This window comes from Chrysemys picta, chromosome 12 (genome assembly GCF_011386835.1).
Source record: "Chrysemys picta bellii isolate R12L10 chromosome 12, ASM1138683v2, whole genome shotgun sequence".
Taxonomy (NCBI): domain Eukaryota; kingdom Metazoa; phylum Chordata; order Testudines; family Emydidae; genus Chrysemys; species Chrysemys picta.
The window spans coordinates 14,945,661-14,971,900 of NC_088802.1; the positions used below are offsets into that span (position 1 = coordinate 14,945,661).

The following is a 26,240-nucleotide window of genomic DNA, read 5'->3' on the forward strand; positions in this document are numbered from 1 at the left end:
GCTGCATGGCTGTAGCAGCACAGGTGTGTCTCTAAAAGGTGCGTAGTGTAGACAAACCCTAAGTCATAACCTCCTTTTAGTTTCATTCAAAATATCTCATCTGCCTGGTAATCTCTAGTTTACTGATCCCCCACATTTTTGGGAAACATTCTCATATAACCTTTATGCCACCCCATTGGCCCGAGACACTGACCTTTCTCGCTCTCCAGTTCAGATCGCAGCTTCTCTAGGGGGAGAAAAGGGGAGAGGTGAGATTTCATTCCATCATGATTATGGTGAAGTTCCTATTGTTTTTAATGCAGCTCAGCTCTGGGGGCAGATTAGTCTATCATTGGGGTGACGGGAGAGGGTGGGAGCAGGGGATGGAGCCTGCAGCCAACAGCGGAGAAGAGCAAATGGGCAGAGTGACACTGTAGCAAACAGCACGATGACATCATCAGCCACCATGTCCCTGGCCATCTTCTGTCTGGCAGGTCACACTGGGAGTATTATGGACTACAGCCAGCTCACAGCCTGGGCACAGTGCTGGCTACACAGAGGCAGAGTGAGCCAAACTGCCTCCCGCCCCGGCTGTGTGGGAGCAACAAATCCCCTGGGAGTTCAGTGAGTGGGGTTTGGGTCTGTTTGCTCCGTTTCCTGAGTGTGAGGGATGAGGGGCCGAGCTTCTCTGTGCACTGCACAAACCAGATTGACTTTCTGTTCACAGTGAGAGCTCTGAGAGCAGCCCAGAAGGTCTATGAAACTTCTTGTAACATCTGAGATTCCCCCTCCTGTCCCCAGTGAAATGAACAAAGAGACCTTACTTTTCTCTGCCCGATGCGCCGCTGGAAGGGAATAACAGGAGAGATGGGTTACAAGGTAGAAGATTTATCTGTAAGTATTGCAAACTCATAGGAGTCATTTTTCTACAGGTAGAAAGTAGAACAGACACAGGGGGGCTCTGCCTCTAGCTATTTCCACTGCCCACATTATCCTGGGGACACAAGGCCTAGTGCAGGTAAAACACTGAGTAAATGGCTGTCTCCTTTCCCTTCTGGCTGAGGCCCCACACTGAACTCGATGGTGTTTCTATCTGTCTGGAATGGAATCACTCTTGATAACCACGTCCCATCAATTGCAGCGTTTCAGGGCATGTTCTAGCTATCAATGGGCAGAACCCTCCTGATTTTGGTGAAAACTGGAGAACTGTAAAAGCCGGATTTCCACTAAACTCACCGTGTGATCCCTCAGGACACAGGGTGAGGCAGTGAGGTCAGGGTCAGGGTTTAAGGTGAGGGTGAGGTCAGAGTCAGGGTTAGCAGGCCCCTCACCGCACTCCAGTCAGCTCCACCAGCTGCACTTCTTGCCTCCTCTTCTCCTCACCCCCATATTCCAGCCAAGCCCCTCGACTCCCCAGTCTGATCAGAACTCTACAGATTTGGGTGAAAATCAGAAAAACCTGATTTTATTGGAAATCAGTTTTTCCAGTTTCCGCTTTTCACAATAATCCATAGGGTTATGGCCAGAGTTGAGGGAGAGGGGGCTCATTTGAAGGTGTGGGTGGGTTTGAGGAGCCCAGTTGGATGCACAACTGTTCCTATGTAAGCAACAAAGTGTGTTAAAGAATTTCCACATAATTGTGATCTATGGTTTAAACTCTCAGGGTGAGATTCTGTTCTCAGAACCTGCAGCCCAGGTGCACGAGAGTGACTGTGGCTTTTACCACGAACCCCACATCCCCCTGATCCTGGGTGCTCTGGATGCCAAAGCAACCCCTGCTGTAACTCAGGGCTTGTCTGCATAGGAAGGTTACACCAGTACATGGTAAGGTGGGAATTTAAACCGCTTTTGTTACACCGGTATAACGCCCCATGTCAGTGCTGTTATTCCGTAATGGGAGTGAGTTTTTCTGGTTTAGCAAAAAGAACAGTAGTACTTGTGGCACCTTAGAGACTAACAAATTTATTAGAGCATAAGCTTTCGTGGGCTACAGCCCAATTCCTCGGATGCATATAGAGTGGAACATATATTGAGGAGATATATATACACATATACAGAGAGCATGAAAAGGTGGGAGTTGTCTTACCAACTCTGAGAGGCCAATTAAGAGAAAAAAACTTTTGAAGTGATAATCAAGATAGCTCAGTACAGACAGTTTGATTATCACTTCAAAAGTTTTTTTCTCTTACTTAATTGGCCAGTTCCAACTTTCACAAGTACAAAGCACAAGTAAACAGCACAGCTCCTCTCTACTTCTCTGAATTACCTGCTTCTGTCCCCACTGGGAAATCATTGTAACAGACATTTCCCCTTCCCAATTCTTCTGACTCTGGTACATCTCTACATACAGTTCACAGCACTTCAGGTGAGAAACCCCTCCGGGTGGAAAGCAACAGAGGGTCCTGTGGCTGTGTGCTGTGTGGGGAGGGGGGTTCATGCAGAACTGAAGGGCAGAACTGGGCCCTACGTACCCCCCCCCCCGTACCCCCTCCCACACAAACACTTTGCATCGTGGTTTTCCTTCAAGGAGCCCAGTTACATGTGTTGGAGCCCCAATCCCAGCTCACTGAGCCTCACATGGGTCTTTCAAACTGAGCCAGGCTGATCCCCAGGGAACAGTTCAGGATCACACTCAAGATCTGAAAGGGGGAACCCACTTGACATTTCTCAGTTCAAATATGAAGCCATAATTCATTCAGCTCCCCCTTCACCCTCAGCCTGACTCCCATTGCCTGACACTCTCCTGAGGAACACTGAGCCAAAGCCCCTTAATCCCGGTCTCTCTACTTTTGGTTTTGTGTTTCAATCTTTCTCTATCACACACACCAAATTCCTGTCTCTTGTTAATTTACCGTTTGTTCTGTGCTGCCTCCAGAAGCAGTAACTGGCCAGGGGAATGAGAACAGCCAGGATCACAATCAGAGCCACCAGCCAGGGATTGACTCGTGGGAAAAACAGCTCTGCAAGAGAAAGTGCCATTGACTTGGGTACAAACACGCACCTAGAAGGAAGGCAAGACACTGCGACAGTGGTGACTCTGTGACTAGTTAAAATAATCTCACAGTGAGATGTGGCTCCTTTGCGCTTTATTATTCAGCTAATGTAAGTCCAAGCTTTAGCCTGGTTACTGAACATGGTTAATTAATGGGATGGGGGCTATTGTGGGTAAGGAGGGGGTAGGGTGCAGCTCTACTATGCTACACCTGTGATGTGTCATTCCATATTTATTTATGAAAATATGCTTAGGAATATGACATAACTGAGATATACTGTATGCAAGATGGCTCATGTGAGATGTCATTGGAAAGGTTCTGATTTACGGAATGTGATTATCCAATTTGTGTGCCTGTATCATTTCTGTATCTGAAGTTAGGAATATTAACTATGTATCTCTGCTACTTTGGGTGCCTCCCACTGCTAAAACTTCAGGTACAACAATGGAAAAGCCAGACAGTGCTGATGGCCCATCAGCAAGAGACAATGGACTATAAAAGAGCTTAATCTTCCTGTGAACGTGTGGGTCAGCCTGTGAAGAATGGCTACAGGGGCCCTACAAAGGCATGTGACCATGTCACCTGATACTGGGACCCATCTTGAATTCTGTACTTTTTCACAAGAAGCGGGATGTGTGTGTGGAGTGTCAAACTAGGAAACAAAGAACTCTCGCCTTATGCAAATCTTATTAAAGGGTGGGGAGTGAGGTAATCCAGGTCGTCAGTTCTCCCCTGTGATGACTGCTGGAAACAACTAAAACTGAACAGAGGGAAAGAACTGGATCCAGGCTGGAAGGGCGTCTGGCCTGTGAAGAAGATTATTAGAACCACATTTAGGGTGAGAACTTACATGTAACCAGTTTCTTTAGTGTATTAAGATTAGTTTGCGTGTTTGATTTCATTTGATTAGTAATCTGCTTTGTTCTGGTTGTTACCCCCTTTTACCACTTAAAATCTGCCTTTTATAGTTAATAACATTTGTTTTGTTTATTATTAAACTCAGTTTCTGTAATTTCTAACTTGGGGGAGTGGCAAGAAGTGTGCACACCTCTCTCCACATTGAGGGAGGGGGCGAATTTCATAATATATCTTTGGGTCTGTACTCCAAGGGAGCTGGACATCTGAGTACTGGAGCAAGTCCCTTAAATTGAGTCATCCCAGAGCTGATCTGCAGCTGGATGTGGCCCTGCCTGTGTGGGTGTTGGAGGAGGTTTTAAGAGCCTGGCTCAGGAAGACAGTTTAAAGGGGGCCTGTGCTAGCAGATCAGGTAGACTCAGTGGTATCTCAGCACATTAGGTGGCTTCCCAAGGGGTTCAGCCCATCACAACACCTATCTCCCACTGGCATAAATTCAAGCAGTCCCTAGGCTCTCTAACTGATCCCAAGGCTGCTGCCATGCAGACTGACATTCAAACTTAGAGAACTGTAACCAGTTTCCTGACACCCCCTTTCCTGACACCCACTCTCCCATGCTCACTGGGGCTCAGCCACATGAGAGGATATGACCCAAAATATTTTAATGAAGGATTTTAATAAAATCAAAACTTGAGCCTGGCGAGTCAAAGTAAATAGTTCTTCCAGAGTCCTCTTCTCTGGGCCATGGAGCAATGACTGACTAGAGGGTGCTTCCTAAGTGATTAGTGTGGTGTATAGAAAGCTATAAAAATCACCAGCTGTCACTTTAAATCTTGAGGGATTTCCATGTCTTACTTGCAGGCTAGGGGTCTCTGTAGGGTGCATCCAATGTCAGTCCTATGCATTCAGCTTGGAAAGAGACAGCCTAGAGGAAAGTGGGTAGAGTTCTACCTTTTTGCTTTAGGGATCAGCCTGCTTTGTCTCTCACTGTATTTAGCTGTTGTGCATTAGAGTTCTGGATTCTCAGAATTAAAGCAATTACATTGCAGCCTTTCAGGAAGAGTATTTACATTTTGTTTCTAACTCTCTGTGTGTGCTGTGAACATAACAATCATATAATACTGAGACTAATTAGCAGTGCAGCACTTTGAGATCTCAAGTGAATACTGTTTGACAAATGCAATATCCTTATTATGATAGTGAGGAAATATTCATTCTGTATTAACCAAGTTATTTGGTAGATAATACATACAATCTGAACTTTTTTCTAAAAATTAAGATGCTCTTGGACAAGATTTTGTTTCTGCATATAGTGAATATGGTTAATTAATGGGAAAGGGTGTGTTGGGGGTAGGGAGGGGGTAGGGTGGAGCTCTGCTATACTACACCTATCCCCCATTGACATAAGTTCAAGCATTCCCTGGGCTTGTCTAACCGATATCAAAGCCATGGCCAGTGCAGACTGACCCTCAGAATCAGAGATTTGTGACCTGTTTCCTGACACCCCCAGTTCTCCTAGCTCAGAGGAGCTCAGCTACTTGAGAGAGTCTGGCCCAAAATATGTTAATGAAGGATTTTAATAAAAACAAAACCCGAGTCTGGAAATTCAAAGTAAAAAGTCCTCCAGATTCCTGCTCCCTGCACCCAGAGCAATGGATGACTAGAGCGCTCTTGTTAAGTGATTACCATGGTGTATTGAACACTATATAACAATTACAAGCTGCCACTTTAAATCCTGAGGGGTTTCTTGGTGCTGTTTGCAGGCTAGGGGGCTCTGTAGGGAGCATGTAATCTGAGGCCTCGACAGTCAGTCTTCAAAGAGCCAGTCTGCAGCATGGAAGGTTAAGTTCTGCCTTAGGGAGCAGCCTGCTTTCTCTCTCTCTGTATTTGGCTGCTGTGTGTTAGAGTTCTGGATTCTTAGAAATAAAGCAGAGTTACATTGCAACCTTTCAGGACAAGTTAGGGTGACCAGACATCCCGATATTATTGGGACACTCCCGATTTTAAGACATTTGTCCCGCGTCCCGACCACACATCGGTCAGGACGCCCTTTGTCCCGATATAGGGGACCGCTCACCGGCACCGCACGCCCCTGAAATTCTGGGGCTGGCGGCGCTTCCTGGGGCAGCTCCCGGCGCCCACCCGCCAGCAGGAGCCTGCAGTGTGGTCCCTAGGCACAGAGGAGGAGGTGGTCTCTACATGCTGCACCAGCTCCCTCCCGCCCAATCAGAGTGTGGGGGCAGGGCTTGCAGGCGCCGGCCGCCGGCAGAGAACCCTCCGCCCCACCCGACCCGATCCTAGGAGCCAGAGGACCTGCCAGATGCTTCCCGGGAGTCGCCCCAGGTAAGCACCATCGGGACTCCCCACCTCGCCCCCCGGCAGGTCCCTCTGGCTCTTAGGGTCAGGGTGGGAGGGCAGGGGACTCTGTGTGAGCTGCTGGTGCCTGCAAGCCCCACTCCACGGCTCCAGCAGCTCCCATTGCTGTTTTTCCTGGCCAATGGGAGCCATGGAGCTCGCGCTTGTGGCAGGCGCAGCACGTGGAGAGTCTGGAGACCCCCCTCGCCGCTCTGACCCTAGGAGCCAGAGACCTCCCAGCAGGGCTGGTGAGTGTGGCCAGGGAAGGGGGCAGGGTGTGATGGAGTGAGTGCCTGGGAGGTGTGTGTGGGGTGCTGGGCTGTGAGGGTGTGGAGGGCGCTGGGCAGTAGGGGAAGTTTGTGTGTTTTGGGGTGCTAGGCAGTGGGGGCCTGTTGGGGGGGGTGCTGGGAAGTGGGGGAGATCTGTGTGTGTCAGGGCAGTGGGGGTCTGTGTGGGGCACTGTTTAGTTGTGGTGGTGGGGCTGTGGGGAAGGGGACTGGGAGGGAGGGAGGAGAAATCTGTGTGTATTGGGAAACTAGCAAGTGGGGGTTCTGTGTGGGATGCTGGGCAGCTGTGGTGGGGCTGTGGGCAGGGGGGCGCTGGGCAGAGGTGACGGTGTGCACAGCACCGTGCATTTGTTGTGGAAATGTGGGGGGATGTGGAGAGGGGCTCTGGGCATAGTGGGTACACCCCTCATGCAGCTTCCTAGGGCTGTGCGCCCCCTTTCATTGCTCCGGTTAGGGCTGTGCACCTGAAGCTCTCTTCCTCCCCACTACCCTCCCCCCACCCCCACCCTCGGCTCGCCCAACGTGTCCTGATATTTCACTCTTGCGATCTGGTCTCCCTAGGACAAGTATTTATATTTTGTTTCTAACGCTCCATGTGTATGCCATGAATATACAAATCAAGTAATACTGGGCATACCATAAACTAGTCAGCAGTGCAGAACTTTGAGATCTCAGACAAATAGTGCTTTAAAATTGAACTGTCTTATTATTATGTGGATGAAATAGTCATTCCGTATTAACAAAGTTATCTGATAATTTTTAGAAAAACTTCATATTTTATGTATTATTAAGCTGCTCTTAGGTAAGATTTTGCTTCTGAATATTTTGGCCCTGATCCTTTATTGCCAGCACTCCCAAAGCTCCCGTCGACTTAGTTATGCAGGGAAGGAAGGATCAGGCTCACTGTGTGACTGTGAAATGAAAAACCACAACATACATTCACAGGGCGAACGGGGTTACCCTAGCTGTGGAGCTCTGTGTTGATGGACTTTTGTGCAATTGATTACAAGTTACAGCCTGATCCTCAGTTCTGACTTGGGCAAAACTTGGGCAAACAGGACCTGGAAACCCCCACTCTTAAACTGACAGCTTGCAATTCCACCACAGTCCTCACTATACCACCACAACAAAGGAGCAACAAATGATTGCTGGGTGCTGAGCTGTTATGAAAATCTGGCCAATGGCATCCCAGCCTGCAAGGTGCTAAACAGCCTCCACTCCTATTGGTGTTGAAGGGTACGTCTACACTGTAATTAGTACCTGCAGCTGGCCCATGCCAACTGACACAGCCTCACTGGGCTTGGGCTAAGGGCCTGTTTAATTGCAGTGGAGACTTTCTGGCTCAGGCTGAAGCTCAGGCTGTGGGATCTTCTCACCTTGCAGGGACCTAGAGCCTGGTCTTCAGCCCACAGTTTAACGGTACCTTAGCCCGAGTCAGCTGGCACGGGCCAGCCGCAGATTTTGAATTACAGTGTAGACATATCCAAAGAGAATTGAGGTTGTTCAGGACTTTCCAAAAAGTGTTCAGCACCTTGAAGGTCCAGGCCAATGAACCGGAGACACAATGATAAATATTCTCTGCCCATGTCTGCAGCGTCTCAGTCTATCTATGCGTGGCTGGGACGGGCACTGACCTGCAATGGAAATCGTTGACTCTCTCTCCTTGTTGAGTCGGGGATTCCTGACACAGCAGGACACTTTCTGGTTGGACTCTTCTGCTATAACAATGGCAATCTCTGTTTGAAACAGGCCATCGGCGTCTTGGAATATTTTTTCAGAGGCTGATGGTAAGAGCTGTCCCTGGAGATCTCTCCACTGAGCCTCGGGCTGTGGGTACCATCCGGCTGATCGACACACAACCCGGATCCCTCTGTCCTGATGTCCCTCCACAGAGATGACAGGAGCAGAGCCCAAGCCTACAGAAGAAATAAATGAACTTGTGATAATCCTACAGTGACCAGTAATGAGCCAAAAGTTTCATTACACTGTTATCAAAAGCCATTTCCTATTAAACTAATAATCGAATGTGAGTCCACGAATGCGTCTGGTCAGTTAATCCGGTCAGAATCCTATATAATGTAGAGCAAGTAAAGTTAATGTTAATGTCAGGGCTTTTCTATGCACAAACTTGCTCCACTTTAGCTAAAATGATTTAGTTAATCAAGAGCAAATCCCTGTGTGGACATTCTGAAATCAGGAAGGAATTGACTCAAGATAAATCAATATAAGCCATTTCCAAACTCATTTAAGAGTGTCCACGTAGAGGTTTGCATTTGTGCATTGAAACCAGTGCACTTGTATGTGTAGACAAGCCTTCAGTTAAATCACTAATAAAAATCCTTATTATAGGGGAGTTCAGGTTGCTTTGGCAGTGCCTTGCCTGGTTGGGGGAGCGCCTCATCCGGGGCAGGAGGATCCGTGGCTCCACACAACTGCCCACACGGCACTTATCTCGACCCAGCTCTAGTTGCGGGGCTGCAGCCCGGCAATGGTAAGAGTTGTGCAGGCAGCTGTGAGGAGCCGCAGATCATCCTGCCACAGGGCAGGGACATGGGCTGCGGGCTGCTGTTGGCCCCACCACCTTGTCTACATGGAGGATCCTCAGCCTGGCACCCCATAGCTGCCCAGGCTCTCCAGCTGGGCTCCAGCTGCTGGCCTGGCTGAGGGCGGCGGGGCCTCGAGGGAAAGAGGAGTGAGATCAGGGCCCGTGGTGAAAAGTGGATGGGCCATGTCCCCCTAGGCCCCCCTATTCTGGCACTCCTGATTAGAGGCCCTAGTTGAGACTGGGACCCAGGTGTGTTGGGCATTGTACATACATAACAGGGGACAGACAGTCTGTGCCCTGAAGAGTTTACAGACTAAACAGGCAAGACGGACAAAGGGTGAGAGAGGAAACAGAGGCACAGAGACTTGCCCAAGTCCATGCACAGCGCAGTAAAAGGGCAGGAATAGCACCGCTGTCCCTTGACACTCCAGGAGTGTCCACACCACAAATTTAAGTCGACCTATGTCAGGTCACCTTACAGCCGCTGCAGTAATTACTGCAGTGGTTCATGTCCACACTGCCCTCCTTCTGTTGGTGGTGCCTGTCCACCCCAAGAGTGCTTCCACTCACTTAAGGGGACAGTGAGGGGGCCTGAGAGTCTCAGCTCCACATGCAGCTCCCCATTTGGAACCCAGCTAAACCCCAGGTGTCCTTGATCCGAGCCAGGCTGCTGTCTGGGCTCACTGCTCCCTGCAGGAGTCCAGGTGCTGCCTTGGCTACGGGCTCCCTATTGCCTGCTAAGAGCCTGACTGAACTGAGGCTCCCAGCTCCCCACCAGGAGCCCCACGCCCGGAGCCTGGGTGCCTCCTGGACTCTTAGCTCCCTGCTGCGAGCCTGGCTGTCCCCCCTCCCCCTTGGGCTCTTGACTCCCCGCTGGGAGCACAGCTGCACCGAGGCTCGAATTCGGGCAGCACCCGAATTCGGGTTCCCAGCAGGGAGCAGGAAGCCCGGAGTCCGTGCAGCAGCCCGGATCTCAGCAGGGATCCCCCTGGGGAGTGGGGATCCTGGCAGCAGCTTGGCTCTGGATGGGAAGACCAGGCACAAGCCCATCTGGGAGTGGGGATCTGGGAGCCTGGGGGGAAACTGGGCTGTATTTGGAGCCCCCACCCGTCCCGTGGTGACAGCCCGAGCTGTGAGACAGACTTTCTTGTCATTTTCACAGCTCCAGCATGAAACTGTGAAATTGACAAGACAGCCAACAGTCGATGTAAGTAACCCCACTGTCTGCATGGACACTGAGTCACCCTAACTACACCGACATAAGCCCTACACCTCTCTGGAGCTGTAGTGCAGCACTTACATCTGTGGGAACAAGGCTGTCGTGTGGACACTGACATAATTAGGTTGACGTAAGCTGTCTTACATCGACCCAACTCTGTAGTGTAGATCAGGCAACATCCACTGTGCTATCCACTAGGCAACACTGCCTCTCATTCTAGCTTATGTGCATAGACTTAATTTTCTCTAATGATGGTGGATGAGCTGCTCCATAATCCTGCACTTTCCTGAGCAGGAACAAGGGACTGGTTCTCCCTTTGATGAACACAGACAATGCCTCTCACCGCACACTGTGCAGCAGGAACAAAGGGTTGAATAAGAAGAACCATTGGAATAGGGTTACCATATTTCAATAGTGCAAAAAGAGGACACTCCACGGGACCCCGCCCCAACTCTCCCCTTCCCCGCCCCCGGCCCCGCCCCAACTCCTCCCGAGCACCCCACATTCCCCCTCCTCCGTCCCGCCCCCCGGCTGCTGCGCTGGGGAAGTTGCTTCGGTCCCCGCCGCGGTGGAGAGCGGCAGGAGCCAGGAAAGTTGGAGCCCGGGGAGGAGGCGGTCCCCTTACCATGCCTCCCTATTTTCCCAGACATGTTCGGCTTTTTGGAAATTCCTCCTGGACGGGGATTTGAGGACCAAAAAGCCAGACATGTCTGGGAAAATCCGGACGCATGGTAACCCTACCTCTGACACTCACCTCTCCCTCCACTGGAGGGACTCCCCTGTCCATACCTGTCCCGGGGCCTTCCTTTAAAGGGGCATCCCCATATCAGCGGGGTCTACTTGGAAAAGATAATATTTACTCCCTTGTGTGGTTGAGCTGGGCTGTGACAATCCAACCCATCATGAGTACTGTGAGAAATGGGGCACAACACTAACCAAGGCAGTGTCATTTCAGGGACTGTCTGGGCCTCGAAGTTCAAACAAACAAGCTATATAAAGTCCTTTTCTTTACTGGGAAGCCAAATGGAAGTTTTTCTAGAAGGGTATTTTTAGAAATCTCAGTATAATGACAAATTTCAAGCTCAGTTAAATAACTTTTTTGTGAAATGATGCAGAGCACAATTAGTATAGAGACATGAATAGTGAGAGATCCAAGCTGGTTTGCCTGATATTGTATAAAAATGTGTGTAACTTTGATATAGAAGGCCTTGCCAAACTAATTATTGAAGCATATGCAACCATCATCGTAGACAGTGACTTGTTTATACTGCTCTATACACTATACCAGTGTTTCTCAATCTGGAAGTCACGATTTATTTGATAATTTATATGGTAAAAATGAGAAAATAAGCAATTTTTCAGTAATACTGTGCTGTGATACTTGTATTTGTATGTCTGATTTTGTAAGCAAATAGTTTTTAAGTGAGGGGTACTCAAGACAAATCAGCCTCCTGAAGGAGGTACAGTAGTCTGGAAACATTGACAACCACTGCTCTAATTGACCTGGATCAAGAATGTCTTTGTTTTACTTTCTATTTCTATAGTAAGGCTATTGGGATCTCAGCATTAAAATACAGTCTCAGAAGGATTTTTTGAATCATGTTTTTAGAAATTTCATAAATGGACCACTGCACTTCCCCCAAATTCATGAGTCTGATGTTTCATTTTTAAGACCAAAGGTCCATGCATCTTCCAAGTATTAGAGTGAATTGTTTTCCAGAAACCCAAAGGTGGAAGTTCATTAGCAATCTATTTGTGTGTAATACATTTTATAGTAACAAATAAAAAGGAAGTCACAACTGGTCTAGTCAAATTTGCTTCCTGTCCTCTAGTCAGGGACATATCTCCCTGCTGTCAACAGTTCTCTCCGGAAACAGCAAAAGAAAGATCCCAGATCAATCTATGAAACTGAAAAGGGTATTCCCAGAAACACTGAGAAAATGAATGCCAAGGGCTTTTGTTACACTTTACCAGGGAGATCAGGAGTGAATGCACCAAACCGAAAACTCACTGCTGTGGAAATAAAACACTTAGGGCTAGACTCTGCTTGGAGACAGCAGAATCTGCTACCATTTGCTGCTCTGAGGTGTACAGTGCCTCACAGAGCTGGGGAAAGGAGGCAAGACCGTGGCTGGCAGTGCAGGAGAGAGTAAGGTGCATCGCTGGCCTCCTCTCTGCACTGCTATGGTGCCGAGCACCCCCCTCACCGGGCCCCCCAGGCGGGGGGAGTGAGGTGACACCCCCCACGTGCCCCAGGCCGGGCCAAGCCGCGGTGGGATCTGTATCCCTTTAAGAGCAGGGCTGGGCTGAGCCGAGCCGGCGGGGGGGTGGCTCCGCTCCCAGCTGCAGGCTGATGCCGGAGCCTGGGCTGAGAGCCAAGCTCGTCTCCTGCACCAGCTCCGGGCGAGGCTTTCCTACGGCTCTCCCAGTCCCCCCAGGCCTGGCCACCACACGGGGGGTTGCTTGAAGCAGGGCAGGACCCGGTGGGGCCGAGGGCTGAACAGACCCGGCAGGGCGGTGCGGGGGCTGCTGGAGGGGGAAGCTGGGGAAGGGGTGGCACGGCCTCAACCCCCTGGGGCTGCCTGCCTCGTGGAGGAGGCAGAGGGGCGTAAGCCGCAGCAGGACCCCAGCCCCCCGGGGGAGGGGATCTGGGCCAGCCCAGGGAGGCAGGAGCAGCCCCGGGGGTGCTGGGCGTGTGCAGGGCAGAGCCCCAGGAGAGCCCCAGCCCCACGGCGGGCAGTGCTGCAGAGGAGGAGCCCGCGCTCCCCAGCGGGCGAGGGGAGCCCCAGGCAGGGGGAGCCGGGCCGCCCGCACCCACCTCTCGCAGCTGCTCCATGCTGCTCCCAGTACCGCTTTCCGCCGGCGCGGCTGCCCTATCAGCGCTTTTGGGTCTTTAAATAGCCATCCAGGGGAAATCCCAGACATTTTTAGCTTTTACAAATTACCCCCGGATGGCTATTTAAAGACCCAAAAGCCGGACGTGTCTGGGGAAACCCGGACGTATGGTAACCCTACATTGGAAGGAGCTGAGCACTGCTTAACTGATGAGCAGGAAGGCTAAACTCTTCCACTACTTTCACTTACAAAGCTAATTTTAGAAACATATTTGTAACTCCCTTGGGGTTTAGAGAGCACGGTCCCTTTAAAACCTGTCCTGGGGCAGAGGAAGTGCTGGGTGTTCCAGAGGGAGGAGCATAGGCACCAGCTTCCTCCAGGCCTGAGGCAGGGGGGTGCTCAACCTCCCGCTTGCCCCAGGCCCCACCCTGCCTTTTCCTGCCCCTGCCATGCCTCTTCCCCTCCTCTTCCTGCCCAGTTCCACCCCCAACCCTGAACGTGCCCAGCCCTCCCTCCCCGCCCCTCCTGCATGCCGTGGAACAGCTGATTGCAGCGGGTGGTAGGTGCTGGGAGGGAAGGGAAGGAATTGATCAGTGGGGCTGGCAGTGGACGGGAGGCACTTGGGGGAGGGGGTAGATGGCTGCCAGTGGCTGTGAAGCACTCACTAATTTTTTTCCATGGGTGCTTAAGCCCTGGGGCATCCACGGAGTTGGCGCCTATGGGGAGGAGGGTAGAGAGAGGGAGAGTGACAGGGCATGTGTGTCTGTAGCTCCCAACGAGAGAAGCAGCTGAGAAGCTGTCCAAAGCCCAGGAGGGACAGTGCAGCTGACTGGGGACACCTCAGGACAGGAGCCAGGAGGAGCATTGTGACAGGAGGGAATCAGCTGAGAAGGACAAACCAGAGCTGGACCCAGTATCCCTGTCACCCAGAGCTGTATGGGGCTGTGAGTACTGGGGCTTGTGACCTTGCATTGGGAAGAAAAGAGGGAGGCTGTAGCCAGGTAAGCGGGGAGGTTGTCGCTCTGTGTGGCTTTGCAGACAGCAGCAGAAGAAGGCATCAGAGGGGTTTGTTGGGGAAAGTTCACTGGCGCCAAAGTCGACCAGGAGCACCCAAGACTCACCACTGCACTGGAACTCTGCCCAGCACTCCTGAACTCTGAGTAGACGCAGTGCTTGGCATCGACCCTTTTATGTTGTGGTACCACTGGGGCCTTGTGATGGATCTCAACCTGTTTTATTACATATTTCCATATCCCCCCTGTTGTTTTTCTACCTTCATCCCTCTGTAAATAAATATTTCCCCTTCCTATATTTGTTGTACTATTCCGGTGTGTGTGCGTTTACCCCAGAGGATTTAAAAGAGGAGCCCCTGGGGCAGGAACAACTCGTGCCTGCCGACAGTGTGCTGGGGAGGCAGAATGAGGCCAGCTGACTTCAGCAGTATTAACAAGCATGCTCAGTACAAGCCAGGCAGCAAATCTGGGGGAGCACGTGACCCCGCATGCTCCCTGACGCATCACCTGTGCCCTGGGTTGGAAGGGAGTTACCCTGCTGTGCTCCAGTGCGCGCCTGTTCCTGGCCAGAGCCGCTCTGCAGAGCAGACTCCATCTTGACCTTGAGGGCTCTATCATATTAGTTCCCAACAAACACTCGTCAATGCAGAATTACAGTTGCCCAGCAGGGCCTTGTGCCTTCCCAAAACGTAGAGAGCGGCCAAACTTAAATTTCTGAAACCCAAGAGATACAAAGTAATGGCTCACAGCGCCCCCACCCTGCAACCTTAACTCTGCCTCCTGGGCTGGCAATAGGCGCTTGGAATGGTGCAGTGAGGGTGGTGCCATAATAAATAGGCATGGGAGAGGGCTATGAGAAGGTGCCATTGCTTGTGCTGTGTTTCTTAGATTTGGATTCCAGCATCTATCTGCCTGCACGCCCACTGCCTTCCCCGTGTTCGGAGTCGCTGTAGTGACTGGTGGAGGGATTCATTCAAGCAGGCTGGCAGAGCTGTCACTGTGATATGAGGAGAGGGATCACATTTGCCTCATTTCTATGCTGAGGTCTGTAGGCTGTGTCAGTAGCAGTGCACAGAGGTGTCTTATTGCCATGGGGATTGTCAGCAGTCTGGTGTTGGCTGCACCTGACCTAAACCTCATGTCATGGTTACAGAACTAGCTACACCTGTTCCCTGGCTGGTCTCTCTGGCAGCACATTCAGGTGTCAGGCCTCCTGCCTTCACCTGTCCTGGGGGGGAATTCCTCAACTCTCCCACTCTTAGACAAGGCGCAGGGCTATTGGACCCTGTGCATCGAGCACTGTTACCCTGTGGGTGCCAGACACCAGCCAAAATCAATCCCAGCTGGTGACATCAGTGTGGGGAGGATCAACCATTGTTTGGCCCCAGGTGTGCACAAAAAAGTTGTAATAACCACAACATGTTAATAACACCTGACTTTTCACCTGACTTGTGTATGTCATTAACCCCTTGCTCGAAGGAGCTCAAATTTAGCCCATGTACCCCACCACAGAGTCCAATGAGTCACAGAAATTTTCAAGGCAAGCTGAGTATGTGTGTGGATTTTAGAACCTTCAGAAAAAACAGCTGTTAAACACAGTGAACTAGAATCAACCATAACCAGAGCAGAGCTACCCCCCACCATAATGAGAAAAATCAAGGGTCATCGCACAATGAACCCTCTGACTCCACTTATTACCCTGGTGAAGAAATCAAAGTATCAGAACAAGTCACTGACCTGCCACCTGCAGTTCCAATAAAGCTTCTTCATAAGAGACACTGGACTGAAAAAAACATTTGTATTGTCCATCGTCGGACGGTCGGATATTGTATATGCTCACGGAAACTCTTCCATTGGTGATGTCATCTTTGAAAAGCTCAGTTCTTCCTCGATATTCCAGCATCTGCTCTTCATACTGATCCTGCCCATCACGGTACAGGTGCACAACTGCAGAGAACTGGGATCGAAACCACCTCAGCTCCATGTTCTCAGCGCTCATCCTAGGGGAGAGGTGGCAGGGCAGGACGGCCTCCCCACCTACGGAGGCAGTGATTGGATGGTCAGGTCCAGTCACTGTGAACGGTGCTGTGAAATGTGCAAAGACAAATGGAAGTTAAATTGGCGAGGGGCTGGGGGTGGCATTAACTCAGCAGTCAGACACACAGTAAGAGAATGCCCTGCGTTAGAACTGAACACTCCGTACCCATGCAGTGCCCTAGACATGTCTATGAGTACAGAGAGTCACAGGCTTGGGGTAACTGCACCTCTGACCCCTTCTGTGTTCTGCTCAAGGAACGTTCCCTTAGGTCTTAGCCTCCATCTGTAACCTCTTTTTGGGCAGGGACCCACATCCCTCTCCCTCCACACTGGGGTTTTACACTTGCAGCCTTCCTACAATTCACTGATTTTCCTAGCACGCCTGACCAAAGACCAACACGTGCGCTTTGCTTTCACTTTCAGGGCTATAGACAGTGTGTGCCAGTAGTTACCAGTAACCGAACCGCTCTTCCAACGCAGAGAACATTGAAGGATAAAAGCCTGAGAGAGAAAAGTTACCATAAACCAGTCGAAGGTCTGAACATGTTACACTTATACCAAAGGATTCTCATTTGGCACATGGGACTCACTGGTAGGGTCCAAAGTCTTTGAAAAATTTCTCTAAAGCAGAGGTTATCAAACTGTGGTCCGCGGACCACCAGTGGTCCACGAGCTCTATTCAGGTGTTTCATGGATAGTTCCCTCTAAGGTGCGCGCTTGGGTGGCCGCACACAAGAGAATGAAGGGCCACCCATCTAATGAGTGGTGGCTCCACAAATTAGGTGCCTGGACCCTGGAGAAGACACACATGTAAGACGAGGTGGTGGCCTTGGGAGGAATAGGAGGTAGGTGGGAGGGGGCAGTGGGGTGAGAAGAGGGGGTGGGGGAAATTTGGGACGTGCAGGGCTGCGGCAGCCAGAGAAGGAGGTGACTTTCCCCAGCTCCAGGGCTGTGGCTGCTGGGAAAGACAGCCCTCCTTCCCAGCCCCAGCTCGGGGACTGCCGCAGCGGGGCAGAGAGGGCACATCCATCACATTAGAAAGGTAAGACTACTGATATTAAAATATGAGTTGTGTGCCTTTATTTGTAGAACAAAAAAATGTTTATTATTAAGTTTTTATTTATAAAGCGCTTTTATCCAAAGCGCTTTACAATGGTTAGCTAATGGTACAAACAACATTTGGAAAGATCATTAAGTGTTCTGCCGAGATCTCAGCAATTTTCAAGTGGTCCGTGAAAAAAAAGTTTGAGAACCACTGCTCTAAAGGTTTGTTCTTTTGGTTAACAAGCCACGTCAGTTTGTAGCCCAAGCTCCCAGGCCTCTGGCCAGTTTAAATTGAGGGTTTATACCAAAAATCTTTGTTCTTTTGGGCTTCTGGGACCTTCCCTGAACTAGTTTAAGCAATTTTCCCTGGGGGTGGTACTTCTCTGAAGCTGTTATGTGTCCCAGAAGAAATTACCCTGTCATGTTATTGACTTGAACTGGGACCATATAGATCATTGTTGCAACCAAGGTCCTGTAGTGGCACCAAATCTTGTAAAAAGGGGGTCAAATGAGGTGTCTAAGACAAGGTTGTGGTTGGCTGATCATGATTATGCTCTCGGTATGTGTGTATCATTTTTGTAGTTGAAGTTATGAATATTGGCTCTATACTGTCTGTATTTCAAACTTACGTTATGCTTCTGGGTGACACCACAGACAAGTTGGTGTTAGCTCTGCCTAGCCTGCTTGATGGCCCATTAAGGACCATCAGCTATACAATTGACCCATGGAGAGAAGGCAGATATGCCTTGTGACTCAGCAAAGTATGCAGGGACTTGCCCATGTGACTCCAGACTCCATTTTGCTGTAATTTTCCACAGTAAGAACAAAGAGGTGTTCTTATACCTGGAAAAGACTATAAAAGGCTGATGCCTCATCTCCATCTTGTCTTCAATCCTGCTTCTTACCTCTGGAGGGACTTTGCTACAAACTGAAGCTCTGAAAAAAGGACCCATCCCAGCTGTGGATGTACTCCAGAGACTTGATTTGAACCTGCAGTTTATTCTATCGCTGCTGCAAGCCTGAACCAAGACTCTGCCATTACTGTATGTAATTGATTCCATTTAACCAATTCTAGCTCTCATCTATATCCTTTTCCTTTTATGAATAAACCTTTAGATTCTAAAGGATTGGCAACAGCGTGATTTGTGGGTAAGATCTGATGTGTATATTGACCTGGGTCTTGGGGTTGGTCCTTTGGGATCAGGAGAACCTTTTTTCTTTTACTGGGGTATTGGTTTTCATAACCATTTGTCCCCATAACGAGTGGTACTGGTGGTGATACTGGGAAACTGGAGTGTCTAAGGGAATTGCTTGCGAGACTTGTGGTTAGCCAGTGGGGTGAGACCAAAGTCCTCTTAGTCTGGCTGGTTTGGTTTGCCTTAGAGGTGGAAAAACCCCAGCCTAGGGCTGTAACTGCCCTGCTTTAAGCAATTTGTCCTGAATTGACACTCTGAGTTGGGTCCCGCCAGAACCAGCATTGCTACATCCCCCACATGGCTTGTAGATACTGGAGGAGATGGGGTAACCCTCCCCCATAAAGTAGATTACAATCCTCAGCCCACAAAGACACATAGGACAGGGGTTCTCAAACTTCATTGCACCAAAACCCGCTTCTGACAACAAAAATTACTACTCCACCCAAGGGGGGGGGGGCGACCAATGCATGAGCCCCACCATCCTGGCTTGGGGTGGGGGGAGCAAAGCCAAAGCCCAAGGACCTCAGCTCCAGTCAGGGGGGCCTGTAACCTGAGCTCCGCCACCCAGGGCTGAAGCCATTGAGCTTTGGCTTTAGCCCCGGGCAGTGGGGCTCAGGCTTCATCTTTGGACCTGGGCAATTGGGCTCAGGGTTTGGCCCTGATCGGTGGGGCTTGGGCTTTGGCCCTCAGCAAGTCTAATGCCAGCCCTGGCAACCCCATTAAAATAGGATCATGACCCACTTTGGGGTCCCAACCCACAGTTTGAGAACCGCTGATATAGCATGTATAGATACTATTTATAAAGAGGATACAAGGACACATTAGAAAGGCAAAGGCACAAAATGAGCTCAAACTAGCTACGGGAATAAAAGGAAACAAGAAGACTTTTTATCAATACATTAGAAGCAAGAGGAAGACCAAAGACAGGGTAGGCCCACTGCTTAGTGAAGAGGGAGAAACAGTAACAGGAAACTTGGAAATGGCAGAGATGCTTAATGACTTCTTTGTTTCGGTCTTCACCGAGAAGTCTGAAGCAATGCCTAACATAGTGAATGCTAATGGGAAGGGGGTAGGTTTAGCGGATAAAATAAAAAAAGAACAAGTTAAAAATCACTTAGAAAAGTTAGATGCCTGCAAGTCACCCGGGCCTGATGAAATGCATCCTAGAATACTCAAGGAGCTAATAGAGGAGGTATCTGAGCCTCTAGCTATTATCTTTGGAAAGTCATGGGAGACGGGAGAGATTCCAGAAGACTGGAAAAGGGCAAATATAGTGCCCATCTATAAAAAGGGAAATAAAAACAACCCAGGTAACTACAGACCAGTTAGTTTAACTTCTGTGCCAGGGAAGATAATGGAGCAAGTAATTAAGGAAATCATCTGCAAACACTTGGAAGGTGGTAAGGTGATAGGGAACAGCCAGCATGGATTTGTGAAGAACAAATCATGTCAAACCAATCTCATAGCTTTCTTTGATAGAATAACGAGCCTTGTGGATAAGGGTGAAGCGGTGGATGTGGTATACCTAGACTTTAGTAAGGCATTTGATACGGTCTCGCATGATATTCTTATCGATAAACTAGGCAAATACAAATTAGATGGGGCTACTATAAGGTGGGTGCATAACTGGCTGGATAACCGTACTCAGAGAGTTGTTATTAATGGTTCCCAATCCTGCTGGAAAGGCGTAACGAGTGGGGTTCCGCAGGGGTCTGTTTTGGGACCGGCTCTGTTCAATATCTTCATCAACGACTTGGATATTGGCATAGAAAGTACGCTTATTAAGTTTGCGGATGATACCAAACTGGGAGGGATTGCAACTACTCTGGAGGACAGGGTCATAATTCAAAATGATCTGGACAAATTGGAGAAATGGTCTGAGTTAAACAGGATGAAGTTTAACAAAGACAAATGCAAAGTGCTCCACTTAGGAAGGAAAAATCAATTTCACACATACAGAATGGGAATAGACTGTCTAGGAAGGAGTACGGCAGAAAGGGATCTAGGGGTTATAGTGGACCACAAGCTAAATATGAGTCAACAGTGTGATGCTGTTGCAAAAAAAGCAAACATGATTCTGGGATGCATTAGCAGGTGTGTTGTGAGCAAGACACGAGAAGTCATTCTTCCGCTCTACTCTGCTCTGGTTAGGCCTCAGCTGGAGTATTGTGTCCAGTTCTGGGCGCCGCATTTTAAAAAAGATGTGAAGAAATTGGAAAGGGTCCAAAGAAGAGCAACAAGAATGATTAAAGGTCTTGAGAACATGACCTATGAAGGAAGGCTGAAAGAACTGGGTTTGTTTAGTTTGGAGAAGAGAAGACTGAGAGGGGACATGATAGCAGTTTTCAGGTATCTAAAAGGGTGTCATGAGGAGGAGGGAGAGAACTTGTTCACCTTAGCCTCTAAGGATAGAACCAGAAACAATGGGTTTAAACTGCAGCAAGGGAGGTCTAGGTTGGACATTAGGAAAAAGTTCCTAACTGTCAGGGTGGTTAAACACTGGAACAAATTGCCTAGGGAGGTTGTGGAATCTCCGTCTCTGGAGATATTTAAGAGTAGGTTAGATAAATGTCTATCAGGGATGGTCTAGACAGTATTTGGTCCTGCCATGCGGGCAGGGGACTGGACTCGATGACCTCTCGAGGTCCCTTCCAGTCCTATAATCTATGATTCTATGACACACAGAACATTCATAACATTAATTTGATAGTCCCTAAAATACCACATGTGGTTGCAATATCTATCACACAGAGTACACATGTGAGTGTTATACACTGTCCATATTTTCTCTGACTAGGGTTCTGACTTCTCATGGGCACCTTGAGTATAATGGATATTGGGGGGTCTGGTTCGCTGATACACAAGGACCTTTCATGATGCTGAAGTGCAGGGGCCTGTGTAACTAGTGTAGGGATGGTGTAAGGGTCTGCAAGGTGTAAAGATGTGAAAATAGCTCATTACTATGCAGGCAAAGTTAGAGGTCAGATGAGAGGGGAGGAGGCAGATAGGAAAGTGCAGGGGGCAGAGAACCAGCTGTTGTGGAACTGCACAGAATGGGGGTGTGTTGGTGCAGAGATTCAGCATCAGGAGAGAGTTGGTTAAATTAGCAGGATGGAAACCGCAGCAGGAGGGAACCAAAATGCCCGAGTAGCTGTGGAGCCAGCTCAGGGGTGGAGGGGGTCACTCACTATAAGGCCTTCACCTACGGCACAGAATAAAGAAGACAGCAAATATCCTCACATCCTCACCGACACATGAGGTTTAGTTCTCAGCCCTAGTCAGATGTACCTAGTGCAGTACGAATGGCTTGTGTGTTTTTGTTTCATAACCAGAGAGTTGAGGATTCATGATTCTTTGGGGCTGAAGAGTCTGATCTGCGACTTATACAGTCCGGCAGTGTAATGTAAAAGAATTGGATAGTGTCCCTTTAAATAGTTTATGAGCCCCATAATGATGCTCACCATGTTCTAGATCTAAGAAGCTGCCAGTCAGAGCAGATACATGTGTGTAGCTAGGCCTGACAAGATTGCATACAGGGCCGGCTTTAGGCCGATTCCCCCGATTCCCCTGAACTGGGCCCCGCGACTAAGAGGGCCGCACACCCTAAAGAAGAAGTGCCTAACTTAGGCGCCTTTTTAATTTTTACTCACCCGGCGGTGGTCCGGGTCTTCGGCAGCACTTCGGCAGCAGATCCTTCCCTCGCTCCAGGCATTTCAATGGTGGGTCCTTCAGTGTCGCGGAAGCCCCGGAGCGAGTGAAGGAGCCGCCGCCGAAGGGCTGCTGAAGACCTGGACCACCGCCGCGTATTTAAATCGGGCCCTGCACTTCCTAAAGCCGGCCCTGATTGCATATAGGTAGCAAGCATGGCTACTGGGGACCCAGCAGTGCCCTGTGGTTTCTCCATGTTGCTGGTTGTTGGCAGGTTGAGCAGACCTGGTTTACAAGACAAGGCAGTGATGTGAGATGGACGGTGATGACCAGCAATTGTAACAGCAGCAATCCCAGCGAGGAGGCCGGAGCTCCTACCTGACGCCAGCCTGTGAACCTGTAGAGTGAGGCAGAGAGCAACGTAGCTGGGCAGAGCAGAGCGCACTGTGGAGCCGGGGCAGAACGAGGGAACCTTCCCCATCATCGTAGCTTGGTCTGGGGAACAGGAGAAATAACAAACCAGATGGCGAGTGAGTGGGATGCAGTGACAGGCCAGTACCACGGGGTAGTGGGGAAGGAGGCAACAGGCCTCACTGCTGCCTACCATGCACCAGAAGGGAAGGGATTGCCCCCACAGTCCTCGTCTGCCATGGCTCTGAGCAAGGTCAGATGTCACTGTGCCAGCAGCCGGTCCATACCATGCTCACATCATGGCTGGCACCTGTGGAGCTGTCTGGTTAATTTAGATTTTAATACACTCTCGAGAGCAGGGACTGTTCCTCACCGGTGTGTACATTGCCCGGCACAATCAGGCACCCCTTTTACTTGGGTCATTTAGATACTCCCGTAGCATGGGACATATTAGAGAAAACAAGCCAGTGCAGGCAAGGCCATTGAATATGGCCACTGATTGCTGTGGGGAAAAGTGGCTCCATCTCCCAACCATACCTGTCCCAGCTGAGGGACCTCTGGTAGGGTGACCAGATGTCCCGATTTTATAGGGACAGTCCAATTTTTTGGGTCTTTTTCTTGTATAGGCTCCTATTACCCCCCGCCCCCGTCCCAATTTTTCACACTTGCTGTCTGGTCACCCTAACTCTGGGGATCTCCCAATGAGCAGATCAGTCCCTGGCCCCAATGATTTTGCATGTGAGTGACCCACCCTCATTGCCTCCAGCATTGGCACAATGTCAGGAATGAATTCTGAGCAGGGTCACCACGTCTCTGTGCCCCTGGGATCTGCAACATTTAAACCACTCTAAGGATCCATCTCCACTGCAGCTGGAAGCGAGCTTCCCAGTGGGGTAGACAGACATGTGCTGGCTCTGCTGGAACCAGCACACTAAATGCAGCAATGTAGCTTTGGTAGCCCAAGCAGCAGCTCAGGTTACGTGCCAGGATCACGGTTGGCATGTACTTGGGCAGCCAGCTCGAGCTGCTACCCATGCTACATTGCTGTTTTTGTTGCACTAGCTTGAGCATGTGTCTGTCTGTCTATGGTGGGAATCACACCTCCCAGCTGCAGTGTAGAGACACCCTTAGAGACAAAGAGCTTCAGGCTCACGCTGCACCCAGCCGTGGGGAGAGAAACACAAACACCTGTCACAAAGAGAGCCCAGCTCTATGCCAGCCTCCCAGTCTGTGTTCAGATGCAGACAAATCTCTGAATTTGCAGGGACATTCCCACAGCCAGGTTGACATTCAGAGTCAGGAGGTGCCAGTTTCTCTCTGAGACTCCCTTCAGTGCTGAGGCCCATTGGTGCTAACTAGGGTGATCAGATGTCCCGATTTTATAGAACCACTTCCTGTCTGGTCACCCTAGTGCTAATGGCCCATCTGAAGGGACCTCAGTGCCGTGTGTTCGGAGATCTCAGACAGAGCCCGGAGCTCCCCTCCCTGCTGAATCCCAGAAAGAAGCTTTGAACCAGAAAGTCTGGAAGGTTCCACAAAATTCTACAAAGGTCTAGAACATTCTAGGACGTTAGTGACAAATGAGCCACATAAGGAAATCCTGAAACATTTTACTTCAACATTTGATTTTTCCTTTTATTGCTAACAACAAAAACAGCCCCCGAGCCCGGTGCCCCCCAACCTGGCACCCCAGGCAGTCACCTCGGTTACGTGCCTCTAAAGCCGGCCCTGGTCCCCATGTCACTTACTGAGGTTGTAGTATCAGTTCTGCACACGGGGTCACAAAGCCGGAGGGTTTGAGACCCGACCCTTCATCATTATTTTTATGACATTTGTAGCTGAATTGATGGGGCTGAGCCCTCTCCCCGCCTGGGCCTGACACGCGCTTCAAAACTGAAAGTACAAAAATAACAGGAAGTTGAAGTAACGGTCTGTGTTCCTAGCTGGTTGGGGCAGAGAAAATTCTTCTTAAAGAAACAGCCCCAGCCACAGGGGACAGAGCTGGCAGGGGTGGGCCTGGTTGGGGCAGTTTGCCGGGTGAGCCAGTGGAGGGGTATCAGTGCTCCCCCTCCCCAACTGCTGTTCCTGCTCCCCAGGGATCGCTGGGTTCTCAGTAATTCCCCGCTGCACAGCACCATCCACCACAGCTTTGTCTGGCTGAGGAAATAAAGCAGCACCAGCTGTGACAAAGTGGGAATGTCCTTAATGTTCTCTGGATACTGTGTGGGTGCCTCAGTTTCCCCTCTACTTTTCTTAAGTAACGAGGTGGTGGGATAAGGGAGTGTGATTGTTGCAGAGCAGAGGGCCAGTGTGATGGCATCTGCACAGAGAATGGCCGACACTCTGTCTCCTGGCAACTGATGGCCTGGGCCCCTCCTCCTGTGCAAGGTGTCAGCTAAAGGTGTTGGAGAACAAAGATCATGGCCTCCTGGTGGGGAAAGAGACAAAGGCAAGAGGAGGGGCTGGAGAGTTTCAGTTTTGAACTGACTGGGGAAATGGAGGGAGGCCCAGATGGGGCTCTGACCTCCCTGGCTCCAAGATGGACCTGACTGAGGGGGTCCTGTTCTCTGTACCTACAAGCTCTGTTTTAGACCATGTTCCTGTCACCTAATAAACCTTTAAAAAGCAACAGAAGGTCCTTTGGCACCTTTGAGACTGTTAGTCTCAAAGGTGCCACAGGACCCTCTGTTGCTTTTTACAGATTCAGACTAACACAGCTACCCCTCTGATACCTAATAAACCTTCTGTGTTACCGGCTGGCTGAGAGCCACGTCTGACTGCGGAGTTGGGGTGCAGGGCCCACTGGCTTCCCCAGGAGCCCTGCCTGTGTGGGCTCGCTGTGGGAAGCGCATAGTGTGGATGGGGATGCTGAATGCTCTGAGGTCAGCCCCAGGAAGGTCGAAGCTGTGTAACCTTCTTGCCCTGGAGACAGTCTGCTCACAGAGAGGAGGCTCCCCCAGAGTCCTGACTGGCTTCGTATGGAGTAGTTCCAGAACATCACCCGGGGACTCCGTGACACCAGCAAAAAGCACCACCCAGTTTGCACACCCCCACACCCCTGCCTGGGTGGAGGCAGAATGAGGAAGATGGAAGGAGGGGGGATGCTGCAGGGGGAGGGGGAGCTGAAATCCAGAGTGACTGAGACGGGACGGGGTGGGAAGCAACAGCTGCTGATCAATGGTGAAGACCTTGGCAGAGCAGAATCTTTCAAATAGCTCATTAATTAGCAGTAAGGGGTACTGGTTTCAGATTATAAACTTGTTCAGAGCTCGGTAGTCCACAGAATGCTGGAGGGAGCTGACTTTCTTTGACACAAAGAAGATTGGGGCCTCCACTGGGAACAGGCAGGAATGACTGAATTCCTGCTGCAGGTTTTCCTCGAGATAGCTCCAGGTTGCCTGTCATTTGGGTTTGGCGAGGGAGTCAATGCACCCCAAGGGAACCTCTGCTCTAAGCTGTTGGTTGATGAGGCAGTCATAGCTCTGATTAGGCAGTAGGGTGTTAGTTTTCTTTTTGTCAAACACATCGGCATAGTGTTGATATTTAACAAGATCTTCTCTTCAAGTCTCTGAATTCTTTAGAGGACCAAGTAAACCACAAAGGGTGGTTGGTCCCAGGTTGGCTCTTGGGAAACAGGTTCGTTGGCAAAATAAGTAGTCAAAGGGTACCATCCTTGACTGCCAGCGTTTGTGTGGTTTGCGGATAGGAAGTCAGGGTGTGGCAAGGACAACTGATAGATGTGGTGAATGTATTATCCCAAACTGGAGGAATAATTTAGTACCCAGCACTAGGGTTAAAGCCCCTGCCTTACTCTCAGCTGTAG

General features: G+C 50.0%; 2 protein-coding genes and 1 long non-coding RNA gene across 3 annotated transcripts in view; 1 reads left to right on the forward strand and 2 right to left on the reverse strand.

The window, feature by feature from the left end:
- LOC101951870 (butyrophilin subfamily 1 member A1-like) overlaps positions 1-26,240 on the reverse strand; it is a 207,180-nt gene that overhangs the window by 13,080 nt on the left and 167,860 nt on the right. The window lies entirely within an intron of this gene.
- LOC135975049 (uncharacterized) overlaps positions 1-26,240 on the forward strand; it is a 234,349-nt gene that overhangs the window by 7,023 nt on the left and 201,086 nt on the right. The window lies entirely within an intron of this gene.
- LOC135975018 (butyrophilin subfamily 1 member A1-like) lies at positions 497-24,295 on the reverse strand. The gene is made up of 6 exons (XM_065565054.1): positions 24,166-24,295; positions 22,385-22,501; positions 15,819-16,166; positions 8,104-8,385; positions 2,832-2,939; positions 497-824 (listed from the first exon to the last, which is right to left on the reverse strand). Exons 2-6 carry the CDS (start codon positions 22,488-22,490, stop codon positions 601-603), a joined length of 1,068 nt encoding a protein of 355 aa, XP_065421126.1. The 5' UTR covers positions 22,491-22,501; positions 24,166-24,295; the 3' UTR covers positions 497-600.

Excerpts from the sequence above, each read along its gene's own strand:
- LOC135975018 (XM_065565054.1), bottom strand. The coding sequence starts at position 22,490 with ATGATGGGGAAGGTTCCCTCGTTCTGCCCCGGCTCCACAGTGCGCTCT. Across the intron at positions 2,940-8,103 it reads GTCAACGATTTCCATTGCAG|AGCTGTTTTTCCCACGAGTC; the intron begins GTCAGTGCCCGT and ends TTTCTCTTGCAG. Across the intron at positions 825-2,831 it reads GAGGCAGCACAGAACAAACG|CGGCGCATCGGGCAGAGAAA; the intron begins GTAAATTAACAA and ends ATTCCCTTCCAG.